The sequence below is a fragment of the Gobius niger genome, assembly GCF_951799975.1.
Source record: "Gobius niger genome assembly, chromosome: 2".
Lineage (NCBI taxonomy): Eukaryota > Metazoa > Chordata > Actinopteri > Gobiiformes > Gobiidae > Gobius > Gobius niger.
In genome coordinates, this window is record NC_136853.1 from 14,439,529 (window position 1) to 14,457,145 (window position 17,617).

The 17,617-nt window shown below is 47.9% G+C and overlaps 1 protein-coding gene across 1 annotated transcript in view; it reads right to left on the reverse strand.

The window, feature by feature from the left end:
- The window catches only part of ank1b (ankyrin 1, erythrocytic b), a 66,815-nt gene extending 50,988 nt beyond the window's left edge, over window positions 1–15,827 (reverse strand). The window contains exon 1 of the mRNA XM_079551634.1: window positions 15,224–15,827. Coding sequence (XP_079407760.1) covers window positions 15,224–15,349 — 126 coding nt within the window. The 5' untranslated portion in view covers window positions 15,350–15,827. The remainder of the gene's footprint in view (window positions 1–15,223) is intronic.
- Window positions 15,828–17,617: the final 1,790 nt, after the last annotated feature.

The following is a 17,617-nucleotide window of genomic DNA, read 5'->3' on the forward strand; positions in this document are numbered from 1 at the left end:
GGTTCAGTTTGCCTGTCACTCAGTCAGAGCATGACAAGACCGAAAGTAGGAGGAGCAAGTGGATAAAAGTGACTTTACTTTGAGCTGCATTAGACAGAAATAAAAGACTGTATCACAATATGACAATATCCCAGAAATAGCAGGTTATCACAAAGACCAGCCCTCAATTGGATTTAATTTTTTTATTCAGCTAAATGGTCGCTGTATTTCCATGCATAAGAATGAGGCCATCTGAGCAGGTTCTGCTGACTGTAGCCGGTACAGGACTCAAGAGAGCAAACAGCTTATCGTTGCTCAACACCGGCTGCCTTTAAACCGATTTGACACAATGCAGTAGTGCGACAATCAAACTGCTCCTATACAAGATATACAAGAGTATAGTTCTACAATTTGCGTATTTGTCGTATGGAAAAGGAAGCAGGGAGAAATGAGAAATGTCATATAGGGTAACAGTGACAGATGTAGCTCATTGAGAAAAGCATCCAGGGCATGGAGGAGGAACACACACATACGTAGGCTGCACTCTCATCCAACTCCGCTTTAAAATTCAATAAGCAATGAAGTATTCATACAAGTGCAGTGTGGATTTTCCGGCTCGGTGCGTTTGTATAGTGGCTGGTTATTTGGACTACAGCGTAAAGTGTGGTGATTTGTATCTCATATTTAGCATTGAAACGTAAATGAACAAGATGAAATTTAGATTAAGGCTTCAAGATTACTCGCAATCAAATAAAACTTTCAATTTCAAGGCTTATTTAAGTGATAATGTTAACTTAAAACAAAAAAATTAAGAGATCTGAACATGTTTAGTGGCTCACAGTTTTACGTTTTATTGTGTTAAAAAATGTGTACAGTGAACTCATGTCATTTAGTCGTGTCATTCCAGAAAAATCTAAGTTACCTATGTAACTAAAGTTCTACGAAATGTGTGCGCCGCCCTTAGGCTGCGCTATTGCATATCTCTCGGAAGCGCCAGCTTCCCGCCCTGAGAGGATCAAAGAACTGACCGCTCCAATCATACCTGGGGTCCCACTCACCCCTGACCCCTATAAAAGGGGGACTCTCCCTTCAATCGTCTCCTTTGAACTCAGCCATCGAAGAGAGGTCGTGCCTGCTGGGCCCGTAGCTAAGGGCGGCGCACACATTTCGTAGAACTATAGTTACATAGGTAACTTAGATTTCTACTTCAATTGTGTGCTTGCCCTTAGGCTGCGCTATTGCATAAAGCAACGCGCAGCCGTGGCCGACCAATGTACTCCCAGCAGGCATGGTCTCGCATGATTGGAGCAGGCCCGTGGCAACTCTATGCATCCCAGGGAGCGGCTCAACGCTCCCTAGGTAGCAGGGGCTCACGGGCAGGGTGAGGGGCAGCCGATAGCCGTTAACAACGCCAGAGCGCCTCACCCCGGAAAAAAAGACAATCAGGGGACGCCTGCACGAGCCGCCTCTCCCAAGAGCGCTAGTGCAGATTCACCCCTGATAACAAGGGTGTCCGAAGCCGCCTCTCCCAAGAGCGCTGGCCACCCGAGGAAAGATATGGTCCAGTTCGGCCAGGCCGCCTCTCCCAAGAGCGCCTGAGGCAATGAACCGACCATGCAGGAAAAACAGGAGCTCAGAAGCGTCTCTCCCAAGAGCGCAAGAGCACCAAGAAGGCCAAACCAATCCAGGTCATTCCCTCCCAAACCACCATAGGGTTGAGGGGGGGAATTCATGACCGTCCATCACCCAAAACTGCGTGGGCAACTGAACCAGTAGCAACGTCCTGCAGATATGACTGCACAAACGTTGAAGAGGACGACCAAGAGGCTGCCATGCAGACCTCCTCAATCGAAGCGCCATGGAGCAGTGCCGTAGAAGCTGCAACCCCACGTGTGGAGTGTGCTCTGACCACTGCTGGCGGAGGGAGTCCTTGTGCCTTATATGCAGCGCGGATGGCAAGGCATATCCAGTGGGCCAATCTTTGGGAGGACAGCGGAGCACCCTTGTTCCTGACCCCAAAGCCCACGAACAATTGATCTGAGCGTCTGAAGCTGGCAGTCCGCTCAAGATAGTGGCGTACCGCTCTGATCGGGCAAAGGCGGTTTCGCCGCTCATCCTCCGCCGACGCGTGCGGAGGGGGGAAGAAGGGCCTAATTCTGATCACCCTGGACCTGAAGGCGGACGTAATGACCTTCGGTTGAAAAGCCGGGTTGGGCCAGAGTTCCATCAACCCATCACCCTCAGGGAGTGACATGCAGGAAGAGTGCACAGAGAGTGCACAGAGATCACCCATCCTCTTAGCCGACGTTAGCGCTAAGAGGATCACAGTCTTGTAGGACAGACAGTCCATCCCTGCCTGGCGAATGGGTTCAAACGGGGGCCCCGAGAGGCCCTCCAGTACTGTCTGAAGGTCCCAGGTCGGAACCGACCGGCGCACAGGCGGTCTCAGCCTACGAACGCCCTGAAGAAACCGCTTCACCAAGGGGTGACTGCGAGCTGTGTGGACTCCGAACCCCACATGCCCGGTAACGATGGCCGCCGCAAAAACCCCTAGGGTTGAGGCGGCCCTGCCTCTCTCCAGCAGACCCTGGAGAAAACTCAGTACATCCTGTATAGAACAGGATGTAGGGTCCAGGTCCCTCTCTGAGCACCAATCAGAGAAAAGACGCCAACGGACCCTGTAAGCCCTGGTCGTAGACGGGGCCCGAGCACCCTGAATTGTGGCAACAACTGAAGAGGGGAGGCCAAGGTTTAGCAACTTCCCCCGTTCAGCCTCCAGACCATCAGTCTGCGCCCCAGTACCGGACGGGACAGGAGGGCCCCCCCTGCCTGAGTCAGAGCGTCCGGTCTGTCTGGGAGGGGCCACGGATCCCCTTGTGCCATTGATACCACGTCGGGGTACCACCTGGCACTCGGACTGTCTGGGGCTATGAGCAGGATGAATGTGCCCTCTGTCCTCACTCTGTGAAGAAGAGGCGCAATGAGGCGCAGGGGCGGAAACGCGTAAAGCAGGCCGGACGGCCATGGTCGATGGGCCATGGCATCCACGCCGAGAGGAGGCCCGTCTGTTGACCTGAGCGAGAACCAGAGTGGGCACTGTGCGTTCTCTGCATTGGCGAAAAGGTCGGCCACTGGTCTGCCGAACCGGAGCCACACCTCCGCCGCGACCTCCGGTGCCAGGCCCCATTCGTCCCGTAGGGCGCCCCCTCTGGACATCCTGTCCGCGCCGACATTGCGAGATCCGGGAATGTGGCGCGCTTTCAGAGAGGCCAAGCGGATGCTCGCCCAGTTGAGCACCTCCGCTGCCAGCCTGTGGAGAGCGGGGGACCTGGTCCCCCCCTGCCTGTTCAGGTAGGCCACCACTGTGGTGTTGTCCGACCGAACTAACACGTGGCGACCCTGCAGATGGGTGGCAAAGTGTAGGAGGACTTTCTGCACTGCCTCCATCTCTAGGAGGTTGATGTGTCTCGGAGACGGGGGCCAAACACCGCTCGCCGTGAGATGGCCCAGTACTCCGCCCCAGCCGGTCAGGGAGGCGTCTGTGAACACCTCCGTGTAATGGAGCACGTAGCCCATTTGGACCCCTCGATGGAGGCGCTCGGGGTCCAACCAGAATTCTACGTCGGACCTTGCGGCGGGGGACAACCGCACCCGCGTCAAGTCCCTCACACGGCGGGACTCGAGGCGTGAAAACCAGCGTTGAAGGCCTCTCATATGCAGCAGACCCAGTTGAACCACCGGGTGGGCTGATGCCATCATGCCGAGCAGGGAGCGGATTCGCCGTGGTACAATCCGCGGACCATCCAACACCCGTAGACCCAGATCCAGAATCACCGACTGCCTTTCCAGGGAGAGGGAGGCCCTCATGCCCTTGGAATCCAAGCGCAAACCCAGATAGACCAATTCCTGGGTCGGAGCCAGTCGACTTTTCTCCCGATTGACAACCAGCCCCAGCCGAGAAATGTGCCTCAGCACAGCAGCCGTGTGGGCTTCGGCCTCCTGTGGGGAGGAGGCCAGAATAAGCCAATCGTCGATGTAAGTCAGGATTCTGAGACCCTGACGGCGAAGCGGCTCCAACGCTACCTCCACACACTTCGAGAAGGTGCGTGGGGCGAGGGAGTAGCCAAATGGGAGGCGGCAATACTCGTAGCATTTGTCCCCGACTGCGAACCGGAGAAACTTCCTGTGCGCTGGGACAATGGGGATGTGGAAGTATGCGTCCATTAGGTCCACTGAAGTCATCCAGTCTCCGGGCCTGACGCATTGCAGCAGCTGCTGCACCGTGAGCATGCGGAAAGGCCTCTTCACAATGTAGTGATTGAGAACCCGTAGGTCCAGAATGGGCCGCACACCGCCGCTCTTTTTGGGAACGAGGAAATACGGGGAGTAAAACCCCATCCTCGCACTGAGCGGCTCCACCTCTGCTATGGCGCCGCGCTGTAGCAGAGAAACCACTTCTCTTGTGAGCGCCGCTGTCTCGGCTGCGCTGCGTAACCTTGTCTTGAGGATACCGCGAAAGCCTGGAGGTCTCCGAGAGAATTGTAGAGCGTATCCTCTTCTGAGCGCTCTGTCCAGCCAGGGCGCTCTGAGGAGCCCTGTGTCTTTCCAGACCTGGTAAAACTCTGTCAGGGGCCGTACCACGACACTGAGTGAGAGCGGGTAAACGGGCCCGCCCACAGGCTCCGCTCTCGGCGGTGAGCCGCAGCATGGGGGGCCCTGGTCGAAAGGGCTGACGCTCCCGGGAGAGAGCGGACTCATCGGCCGAGAAAAGAACGCGCTCAGATCTACGCTTCTTAGCGGGGATTAGAGAGCGCGTGGGGAGTGTAAGGGAAGAGGGTCTACACATAGACTTACACCGCTGCCCCGAGGCTTTTGGAGAAGCACGCTGACGAGCTGCAACATCATGGGGAGCTAACGTGCCTGACATAATGTCATACCGCCTTTTTCCTCTCCCGCTCCTCAGCGGCAGAGAGCGGGAGCGCGGAGACGAGCACTGAGCAGAAGTATGAGAGCCAATCACAGGCCTTATTGTGCTCGAGCCCCCTCTTTCTTCCACGTTCGCTGTCTTACGTACAGTCGACCAATCACTGTCGAGGAACAGCGCATCAGAGCTGTGTCTCGCTGTCAGAGCAGCAGTATGCCCACATTCACTCATGTGAGACAGTGCGCTCGCGGTAGCGACAGCCGCGGTGACACGAGGGATAGCTCCAGCCGCAGCCCGAGTGCAAGAGTCAGAGCGCGTTTCACACGCGTCCTTGACAGGCAGCGGAGCTGAGCGGCAAGGAGCGTTCAGCGGGGCCCCCTGAGCCCTGCTGACGGTAACCCTATTCCCACTCCGAGTGGCAATAGGCAGACTTGAGGCGCCTTCAGCAAGGAAGGAACACGAAGTAGGCTCTTTTATGAAGTAACGGGCCGAACGGCCTTTATTCACATTCTTATATCCCCCTCTTCCTCCCCTGAAGCCCGGAGCAGGACGGCGGTCACGTCTCGGGCTGGGATCATCGCTGCGCCGACGATCCGGAACCTGGGGGCGTCGAGGAGCTGCACGTGAGGAGGACGCGGGGCCTCGACGAGGGGGAGATCTGCCGCCTCTTCCTCCTCGTTCGGAGCGCCGGCGTGAAACGGAGCCATGGTCACGCTGGGGACGGAAATGATGGGCCAGTTGAGCGGAGGCTTTGGCGGCGGTCTCCAGGCGGTCCACCATAGCCTGGATGCCAGGACCGAAGAGGGAGGACTGGTCGAGCGGCAAGCTCAGGAGACTGCGTTTGTCCGCCTCCTTCAGCGTGGACAAGCCCAGCCAAAGATGGCGGCAGCCGACCTGCGCTGCGCACATGGTCCGGCCACCGTCGAGGGCAAGAGCCTGTGACATGCGGGCGAAGGCCGCCATGGTGGTCTCCGCCTCCTCGAACTCTTCGCGGGACAGCTGGTCACGACCGCGGATGAGCTTGTCCAGAGAGGCGGTGAGCAGGGCCATATTATTAGCTAACGCCACGACCTGTGCAGCGTTAGCGTAACAGCGGTTAAGAATGGAAGCTGTGAACCTATCCCGTTCTGAGGGAAGGTCCACTCTACCGCCGGGCCAGAGAGAAGAGGACGGGAGAAGGGACATTCTAATCCCGTCCTCGATGGCGGGGACGCTCTTCGGCTGGCCCCATCCTTCCACCGTGGCGTACACACCGTACGCTAGTGCCGGAGTGCGGGCAGAGTACGGACTGCCCCAGTCACGCATAGCGTAGTGGAGGAGGGAATCCACGCGAGGGGCCACGACCACCGGTCGCTGCCTCCCGCGGGTGTTGCCAAACAGGTCCCGGAACAGATCCGACGCTGGAGCTGGGGGCTGCGGAGGCATCGTCAGCTCCATACGAGCCGCAGCTGAAGTGATGAGGCCCGGGAGACGATCCATGGGGTAACGCTCCCGCGGCTGCATCTCCTCTGAGAACAGAGAGAGTGCGTCCTCATCAAACAAGCGCTGCTGATCATCTTCATCGTCCGCAGCCCAGTCCCTTCTCGGGACAGGCGGAGGCGGCGGGCTCCGCTCCCGCGCCGGGGAGACCGGCGGCGGGCTCCGTTCCCGCACCGGGGAGGCTGGAGCCGGGAAATCCCCGCTCGAAGTATCCGATTCCTGATCGGATAACTCTTGGGAGGCAGGGGCCAAAAAGGCGCGGCGACGCTCGCGCTCCTCCCGAGGGAGCGCGATGCAAGCGGCACAGGAACCGTCATCTGCAGAGTGGCGCCGGCCCAGGCAGAGGAAGCAGCTAGCGTGCTGATCCCCCGCGAGGAGCGGCGCCGTGCAGGACCCGCAAACCCGCTGCTTGACGCCGGAGGGCGACGGGGTTTCAAGCGAAGGAGTGCGGTGAGTCATTCTTCGTCAATTCTTGAAGTTGAATCCAGTTCAGAGCAAAGCTGAGAGAAAAAGGAGACGATTGAAGGGAGAGTCCCCCTTTTATAGGGGTCAGGGGTGAGTGGGACCCCAGGTATGATTGGAGCGGTCAGTTCTTTGATCCTCTCAGGGCGGGAAGCTGGCGCTTCCGAGAGATATGCAATAGCGCAGCCTAAGGGCAAGCACACAATTGAAGTAGAAGTATTGCAAAAACCTTCTACCCCTACATGTTTAACACATTAAATAAATTAATAAATAAAAGGATTACGTGAATTTTTATTAAGAAAAGTACCTCAAAACGCACCCTGTGAGCACGACTCCAGGAGCGGGCCAATGTGTTTACCTTTCTTTAAACATAGGGTCAAAACTAGTGTCAAGACTGTGTCGACAAAAACAAGCAACGGCATTTACTTAAAGGTGCATTGTGCAACTTCTCATGGGGAAAAAAAAAGTTGATATTTGTGCATGCTTGACCTTGTAGTGACCCAGTGGCTGTCTGAGTGGTCGACATGGCGCCTTCACTTTCGATCACGGGGGCCTCTACAACGCACCAGGGACAATTGTTTTGTAGGGTTTCTGGTGAGAGGGTCCGTCAGCAGTGAAAACCTTCCAAACGATCGATCCTGAAGCGTCCTAGAAATCACTGTGATGGAAAGTGAAGGCGCCGTGTTGACCACTCATACAGCCACTGGGTCACTACAAGGTCAAACATGCACAAACAACAGACTGGATGACACAAAAAACGCCACAGTGCACGGGACAAAAAGCAATAGCTGACTGGGCGCCTGTGCAGGAGGTCAGTCACAGATATCACAAGCATTCACCTGAGTCTCTCACTCGCAGAGCCATCTGTATCCCTGGGGGCCCCTCTCATCCCTGGCACCCAACTTATGCCTTCTGCAAGGAGCTACCACACCGAGCAAGCCGCTTTGTACACCCGGCTGGTGAGATGCTTCTTTCTGTGAACAGCCTCCCCTTCTCCTCCCACCGCATCGAACCCTGTTAAGTTATCTATTTCACTACACATTCAGACAGTATATGTAGTTTTATTGGGTGCCACATTAGGCGTCCCAAATGCTTGTTTTTATCACCCATCACAAAAATAGCATTGCTGGGGTCCGGCTGGGCAGGAGAAATGTGTGTGTTGCTGATAATGTCACTGTCGCGTGTCACCTGATTGTTCTACAGTGTGGCTTTGAGGTCTGACACCCATAAGGAACAGCTGATGTCCAGGCGCAGCAGTGTGACTTGGCCGTTGTATTCACTGTCTGACAATCATCGATGACTGCTGATGCAAGTGGTGTGAATGTGATTGAGCAGCAGCTGGTTTTCATAGCGCAATTGTCGCGGATAAAATTTACTAGATCATAAAACACTTGTTCACTTTTCATCACTGTTTTATTTCAGTGGTAAACATCTGCTTGTCCAGTTATTAAGCCTTTGTGGCCCAAAAAAACAGATGGGTCACCCTTGAAAACAAATTGCTGTATATTAGTGCTCAATAATTGTAGGCAGTCAAAAGAAAAGTTGTGTTTAGGCTTAAAACACACAAAAAAGAGATTGTTGTGGACTTTTGTTCAATTAATTGACAAATGAATCGACAAATAAAAAAAATCTTTGAATCTCTGAAACGTAAACAACATAACAATTAGTGTGTTTTGTAAATTATTTATATTTCTGGTTGAGATATAAATGGTAATACCGAAAACAATATTGGTTAATTCACTAGTACTAGTATCCTTTCTATGCCCTCTACTCTAGACCCATCGCTGCATTTTAAATTTCAGTGATTCTATTCAGTATTGCTTCGACACAGAAACACAATTTTCTCTCTCACATAGTGGCCATTAGCCAACATACTGCGTGCTTTGACGCATTAGTGGTCTCTTGTAGACTACGTGCGTCTCCAGACCTTGAGAAGCACTAATTCCATTACATAATGCCCAGCTCAGGTCTGTGTGTGTTGGAGCATATCAGAGCGTGGGGCACAGTGCCAGCCAGTATCTGTTTCACTCCTCTGATAATGATTTTTGGGAAAGAGCCCTAATGTGGTAAATTAAACCCATCAGCTGCTTTGGAAGTATTTTTATATGTGCATTATCAAGTTACATGCTTGGTTTCAAGTGCGCTCTTCATGCATTACTCACACGTTGAACATGATGGCAAGATAAATGGCAGTTTGTGTCACACTTTGTTAATTGCTGACAGTCCATCTCTGACATGTTGTTTCCAAATGAACCATCTTGGACTGAGTACTTCAGGGAGTGGTCTCTGGTGGGTGCGGGGAACAATAGGGGAAAAAGTCTAAAGATGTCCAGACTAAAGACGGTTTTTGTTTAGCTGTGCATATGACAACTGAAAGTAACTCCCAACCTTTAATCTTTTTTAGAAAGATTACGTATGTTACTTTTTTTTTTTTTTTGCATTTACTAAACGTTTGCTCTTGTGTAAAACAAGTAGTATTTGTGGATCAGCAGCATAATCATTAACATTTAAAATGTTTTACTTTAAACATCAGATTTGGGGCCCTAAACCTGAACAAATGTAAAACTTGAAAAACTACAAAAACGCTATTTCCTAGCCATATGACATAGTTTCATTCTTTTTAAGGTCAGTCACAATTATCAAAGTGTCACTAAATAACTAAAAATAGATAAAAAACATAGGCTATCAACGAAATAAGTGGTGTTTCTTATTTGATTACATTGCACTGGATGAGAAGGGACAGAATTCTAAACCAGAAACTACCATTAACTAGAAGAAATCGAGAGTAAATGTAATATTTCTGTGTGATCAGATGTTTAGATCTCATGGCACAGTGTGCCGTGAGATATTGTCTGGTGTGCCTTGGGAAATTATCCAATTTCATCTAGTTTTTTTTTTTTTTTTTTTTAAACAAATGCATTATTATCCACAAATAATGTACCGTTTTCGAGTGTCTGTGCCGTCTAGTGATTGGCAGAGTAACCGTGTAATACTCATGTATTAGGGCATTGTGACTAGCGAGACTATACGGTGTTTCTATTCAAGACACTTTGAAGAGAACGAATGAATATAGGCTACAGAGTTTCATTTTTTTTAACATTTTCTGGTGGTGGTGTGCCTCGTGATTTTTTCAATGAAAAAAATGTACCTTGGCTCAAAAAAGGTTGAAAAACACTGGTTTAGAAGGAGCCTTGTAGTCGGCTCCACAGCAGGTTAAAATCAGCTAAATCCCATTATAGTGAATAGGGCTAAAGTTCCTTTGGACCCGGAAGTGGAATGATGACATCACTTAACAAACATATTACTATGGCCATGTCCTATCAAGAGTTTTGTTAAATATCTTTGGTTTTCATCTTTCAAAACAAGTCATATTTTGTTTTGAATTCTTTAATTTATAACCAACTCATTTTACATCAACCATGAAACCTAATCTTTAAGTATTCTATGCACTGAGTTCAAATACAAAATCCTGTAATCATGTAAGATCACACTGACTGAAGACAGGTAGAATAGTAGCTTTCCAAGGGTCAAATTCATACATCTTGATACAATGAGGTACAACCACATCCTTCTCATCTGACTTCTTGCTCCCATGTGTCTTGACACAGAGTGATCACCATGGTAACATCCATCACCTCTGACTGCCGGCTACACGACCCCAGGGTCAAAATAAACTTTGCACCAATAGATTTACAGCGGCGCCTCCTCCCTCTGCATGTTCAAACTGCCGGCCTCGCTAACTATGGAGATGGATCTTCGGATTAACAGGGACCCACTGCTCCAGGCCTGACCAGGGACCGCTCAATGACCAAATCACGTCTTACATCAACATCCAAAAACTGCTGTACTGGCTGGGTTTACATGGTCAGACAAATCAGATACCTGGAGGACTCAGTAATCAGATCTGATGCGTTTACATTATCTTCAGAAAACTGAGAATCCAAAGCTCAGGGTTCTACATGAGCCAGTGCAAATTTGGATTGTTAGAGCAACTGAAATATCTCCGCACTCCTTAATTCAATTTGGCCCACCTGCAGAACCAGGTGGAGAATGATTGCGCCTCCATATTTAGACGAGGAGTCAAACTGCTGTCCATGTGGCAGCAGCTTGGTAGCTGAGTAGATACAGCGCCGGTTTAGTCAGATATGTCTTATTTTCTTTAGTAATTATTGTAGTAGTAAAGTTAAGTAAATACAAATACCACAAACAGTGCTTCAATTTTTGTTAAAATGTAAGGTTGAAGAGAAGGGAGCTATGATTTAAACAGTATGTAATCACAGAGCGGAATAACTCGCAATATTATGGAGTAATATTCTGCCATAATGTGGAGTGCCCTGTTGGAAACACACTTTACTTTCTCTACAAACAGATTATAGATTTATTTCATGGATAACTTTTGTGTTTTTATCTTTTTTTTTATGTTTATGTTTATATCTTTTAATCTTGTCTGATAAAGGGTTAGTGACGCCCGAAATGTTACCGTGTGGTGCTGAATAAATTCTTTGGGAGCTCAACAGTAGTGCATTGTCTGTAATCCTGTCTTCATATCTTTTAATCTTGACATTAGTGACATTAGTTTGGCCTCTTTGCTGTATTTTCCTGGTTAGTTTATGCAGACGTGTGAAAATCTGATAATGTAGTATATCAGATTTTGCTGTTTACATGCCGCGTCAATAATCTGAGAACTCCAGAAACCAGATCATGATCAGACTTTTGGATCTTCATGTAAACGTAGCCACTGAGAGGGCTGGGAACCGAACAGAAACTGAATCAACTATTCGTGTGTCAGCATTGTGGGATGTGTAAATAGCCTGAAACAACTTTGAAGATAAAGAAAAGTGCAAAGTCTGTTAAAGTCGTAACTTGATGTCTGACAGTAAGTATGAATTTATTACTAAATTGATGATGTATATTATGTGCTCAATCTCGTCAGATCTTTGAAGCTAAGCAGGGATGGGCCTGGTTGATACCTGGATGGAAGACCGTGAATGCCACTTATCTATGATTGGAGGGTCTGATGGCGCTTCTGTAAGTCTATCTCAAGAGTAACCACTGCCCAGTAAGGAGTCAATGAAAAATTGTCCCTTTTTTATTGGTTAGCTTTGAGTGTGTCCTGTGAAAAGTGTTGTAAAAAATAGTAATCACACAGCTGGAAAGTGTGTATGTTCTGCAACAGTGGCACAGATCATGACCAGAGGGTCTGCGGTTTGTATCGTGCATGTCGTTTTGTTCTTGGGCAAAGTAAAAAAAAAAGATTAAACGTGTAAATTGAAGGACTCATTTGAAACATCAACATAATAGATGGTCAGTTTTAAAAAATGGCTACCAGTATTTGTCTGACCATATGGGCGAAGAATAAGGTTCTGGGGTTCCATTCCCACATAGACGGGGCCTTTCTGTGTGGAGTTTACATGTTCTCCCCGTGTCTGCATAGGTTTCCACCAGGCACTCCGGTTTCCCCACCAATAAAAATAGGTTCCCCTCTGGGGCCAGGACTCCCCTGGAAATTATATTCTTTGTAAATACATTGTAATAAGTTTTAAATAAATAAAACATAGAGTTAATCTCACACATTCATCATAGTGGCGTTATCTAAAACTTTCTGATCCTCGGATCCAAATATGACACTGAGCCAAGATAAGGAGAGAGTCTGATAAATATCACTTGTCACAGTTCTATTCTTGCATTCTCCTGCATCGGTTTGAACAGGTCCTACAGATCGGGGCCAGTGAATGGAGGCAGGTGTAGAGCAATGTTGGAGTAGGCAGATGCTGCACTGTAATCCTAGGCATGCAGGTAAATATAGACTGTGGGCTGGGCTGCCTCGACCTTGGTTCATCTGCCTTCTCTTTCCTCAAAGGAGATAAAACCATCAGACCACATACATGCAATCATTTTTGTCACAGCCTTGTATGACCATGGGGAAGGCACGGGGAAGATCCCAACCCCGAAAGTGCATTGAATATTAACCACAACATATCAAGGAACAGAAAACATGAAGAAAATTCTGCATTTCTATGATGCAGTCTTCTCATAAATTAGGTTCCAATGAAACTCACGGGCCAATGAAAGGTCTTGGAGTAGTAGAGTATCATCTTCCCAGCAAATGAATCGTTTGTTGTAGCTCTGAATTTATGAGCGATGTGCGGTCATGTTTCTTTGAAGCCTTGAAACAAGAGAAAATAGAATGCGACCAATATTCACAAACCTGGCTGGACATAAATGCTTTTCTCTCTGTAGCCGTTACCCAAATGAATATAGTGTTTTCAACATCTGTTATCTATCGAAACGTGTGCGTAAAAAACGTTATTAATGTAAAGAATAGAATCTGCTACAACCATTTTACAGCATATGATGCAGATCAGCAAACAGACTCCGTCAAAGAGGGGATCTTTTGCCTGGCTAATTAACGTTGGTTATCCATGTGATTTCGTAAGTGGAGTAGATATACCCCGAAGCTCGGCACACACTCGAAGAGGTGACACACATAAGCACACTCATACAGTGGGAACACCCCAGTTATTAACAGAGATCCGGATATGCTATAGTCGAGCCTATGGGAAGAGCTTGACGCTTGGAAATCCTACCGACCAACTACAAAGATTCTGTCCATGACTGAAACAACAAGTGGTCGATACTGGTGTTAAGGAGGACTATACTCAGTGAACTGCTTTGTCCTTTACCTTAATCGGTGCCTAGCTTACTTTACGGTTTAGTCATTGCTTCTCAAAAAGATCAAGACAATTTTCTGACAGGTCTCATTTGGAGCACTGTAGACAACAACATACTTACAACATCAGTTACAACTAGGTTACAACAGGTGCCCTTTCCAAACATCTAAGTGAAAAAGGCAGAAGTAAAGCTGTAGATTAAGTCCAAAACCTCTGGCTTTGCACTTTAATGGTCAGCAGTTATTCAGCGGCATAAACAGCATGTCCAAGCAGTACCACTTTATAATATGTTTGACCTTCCCAGTATCACCAGGCCTAGATCTAGATCAAAACAGTCTCAATGAGGTGTGGAAAGTGTCTAAAACAGATTTAAATTGGACTGAACTAGATCTAAACTTGATGTAAAGCATTGTCTAAACAAGAAACATGCTCAAATTAATGCACTACCAAAGCATATATTAAATAATCTCTAATAGAAATAATAAAGTCTCAAATGGCAGATGACCCTGAGCACCACCTGAAGGAGCCCAAGTACCAGCCCACACTAAAACGGTACAAGTGTCCAACCTCTCCCATCATGTGATACAATCTCAGCTGGCACTGGAACAGTCGATGACCTTTGAGTTGAAAGAGAGAGCCATTATGCTGTTGAGCAAGACGTACGTCCAGTGGAAACCGTAATTACCAGAACATTTAAACATATGTGATCCCTCCTTTTTCATTCTAGATTTAGCATCATCCCCTCATTGTGAGGTCCATGTTTACAAGAACAGAAGACAAATTCAAATAGCTTCTTAATTAGTTTGGATGACAAGCAACTCTTTTTTTGTTTGTTTTTTAAGAACAAATCTAGACCGTCTGTCAAACCCGATTAGATGCTGGTTCAAAAACATTAAAAACTATAAATAAATGTAAAAAAAAAAAAAAAAGCAGTGATTTTTATAAATATTGAGGCCAGTTTTAGCCTCATAAAAATAAAACAAAACACAAGACCTCTCTCTGTTCATGCCATGCACTGAAAAGTTCTGCTATTAATCACAATCTATACATTGACACCTGAAATAATGATCAGAAATCGGTCTTGCACCACTGTCTTGCACAGCACCAGCACAAGCCAAAAAAATGTAGACCTTGAGGCACAGCTTGAGTGCTGAGTAGGGAGGGAGTTAGGACCAAGGCTTAAAGAGAGCGCGTTTGTGTCTCATCATATCCATATTATCAGATCACATCACTATATAAAAAATGTACCGACTGAGCATCTCCCTGATCTCCCTCCATTTTACTTCCCACAATGTAAAAAAAAAAAGAATTGTAGTATGGGGAGGGCACGCATCTAATACACAGTGGTGGGGAAAGCAAAGCAGTCCATGGCTATAAGTCACAGCAAAAAATAATAATAATAATAATAAAAAGAAGAAAATCGGCGATGCCCAAATGAATGAGCTGTGGCCAAACAGATCATCAGAATAATGCTGAAGTAGAGACTTCACACTGCTCACAGGTATTAGGCTAATGTCTTTCCTCTACACTCCAGACAGGCTTTCTCCCCTGTGCAAGAAAATATGGGCTGCAATGTGAACCCCATAAACACTCTGCAGACACCAGAAGAACCATGTAAAAATGAAACCTTCTTTTTCATCAGAGTGAGAACAGGGTGAAACAGTGAGATCAGGTGGAGATGGAGTTCTCTGGAGACTGTCAGCCATACCTTGCGTCTACGGTCCCTGGATCGATTCCTCTTTTTGATCTTCTCCTCCTCCTTCTCCCTCTGCTCCTGGGCGGCGGCCTCCGCGAGGTCCTTGGTCTTGCGGAGCTGCTTGGCAGCTTGCGCCATGGTGCCGCTCTGGTGCTGCTTGTGCTACTGTCACCGTGGCTCCAGCCTCCCGTGGTGTGGGCCCTGTTCCCTCTGCCTGTGGCCCTCTCCCGGAGCCCCTTACTCCCTCCCCTCTGACAACCAGCGCCGCATGAGCTTCAGAGGCTGGGAGCTGTGTGGGAGCGGGGGGATGACAGAGATGCTACAGCCAGATCGTCTCCTACACCACAAAGATGCTACAGCTAGTGGCGTGGCTGCTGCTGCGTGTGCCGCGGCTGCTACACGTACAGTCTGCTCGCACTGCGCTGCACTGCCTCCCCTCCCCCTTCTATATCCTACAGTCCTCCACTCGTTCCTCTCTCCTCCCTCTCTCCCTCTGCCTGCACAGAGCAGTCACGCACGCAGTGTGCTCATGACGGCGAACATTTGCTGCAGACCTCATCCAGTCCTTCGTCTGTTTCAAACGTCTTCTTCTCTTAAGTCATGGCTATGGTGAGGTTAGAACAAAGTTACAGTAGTTTGCATTGTGCTTCGTGGGAAAATGAGGTCGCAAGAACATCTACATCAACCCTTCTTCTGGCTGAGCCACCTCCCGAAGATCAGTGAGTGATGTGTTTCCTCACAGTCTGCGCGCTCAGCCTGGTGTGAAGCAGAGCCAGTGCTCTGTGCTCATCATCTTTGACAACCAAATGAAGGCACCCAGGTGGCACTGAGTGACAACTCCAATAACAGTATACAATGTGCCTGGTAAAAAAGGATGGCTATTGCCTCTTCTCTCTTTGCATCCATTACAGGAGCGCATATGAATATTTGATCATCTTCAGTGGTAGATAAAATAAGCTCATGTTCAGCCTATCTAAAGAATATTCTAGTCAAAACCAAGTCAAATAAAATAAAACCGAGAACCATGTCAAAGGCGGTGATGCAACATGCAATAATTGTACATATGGAGGGGGAATAAAAGTTGAAATCACAGAAGGCCTATAAAATCATGTCTTACAAATAATCACGCTTTTCTTTCATGCACTTTAAACCTAAATAGAAATAGTTGGCAAGTGTAATTTCAGTCAGGAGAAGGTGATTCACGCCTGGGTTTTCAAGGCCAGTGGACCTGTTCTGTACAGAACATTGTTGCTTGTTGTCTCATACCGCCATCTGGTGGACAATATGATAATTACCTTTTCAAACCAAACTCGTCAGGTCTCTCTTGAGAAACTATTCCTTTGCATTTGATCCATCCCTCAATGCTGCTCCTGCAGAGCTGGTGCGCGCCCGAGATGAGGGTCGTCGATTACGCTCCGTTGTTCTTTAATTACGCCTTCTATTGTGGCGTGGTCCTTACAAATGAATGCATGATTTATATGAGGGATGAAGTGCAATTTATTTGATTATAAATGTATGTTGATATGATACCCTAACCCTGAGCTTGTGAAGGCGATACCAGTTGACACTCGCGGGTTCAAAAGGTCAGACTTAAATGTCATATTGTACCTGTGCACAGGTGCAATACCCTCTCCAGATGGACTGTATCGCCTGTATTTCTTTTTTAGTTTAGTTTATTTGAGCAATTCCAAGTTCCAAGTTATTAGACAAAAAAGAAAGATACACAATAATGCCCAAAAAGGAGTGGCTGAAGCAAACAATGCTTATTTATGCCAACCCCCATCCAACTTACCCACAAACTTTACAACTGCTGTGTGTTTACATTCCGGTTTGTTCTATGAAACCAACTCATTATGGTATAATATAGATATAGATATAGATAAATAACCATATTCAACACATGGTTTAAGCTATAGATACATAACCATAATCAAACATTGGAAATCACTTTACATAGTCTTCTGATGTATAAAATCAAAGTTTAAGAATGCTGTTCTACAATACTTTGTACTGTGTATTCTTGAGCATCCAATAGCACTAGATTATTGCTGCCATCTGACACTGCCCCATATAGTACCATCATTACCATATTTATATATACATATACAGGGACAGTACATGTTTGTATGAACACATAGTTTGCCTTGTATGTTTTGTCATTTGTGAGTACATTTCAGTGTGTCTTGATCTAAGGATTGGTGAGCTGTTGCCAGAAGAAGGCGCCCTTCGAGCACCAGCCCACCTCCAGCTTTACCTATTCTTCATTGTGCATTTCAAGGAGTGCTTGTGGGTGTCCTGTTCCTGTCCACCCATAGGAAAGTGTCAACTTCATCAGAGCAAACCAAGGCGTCCAAACTGCGTATGGCCTGCTGCAGATTGGCTCATGGAGTGAGTGATCCATGGCTG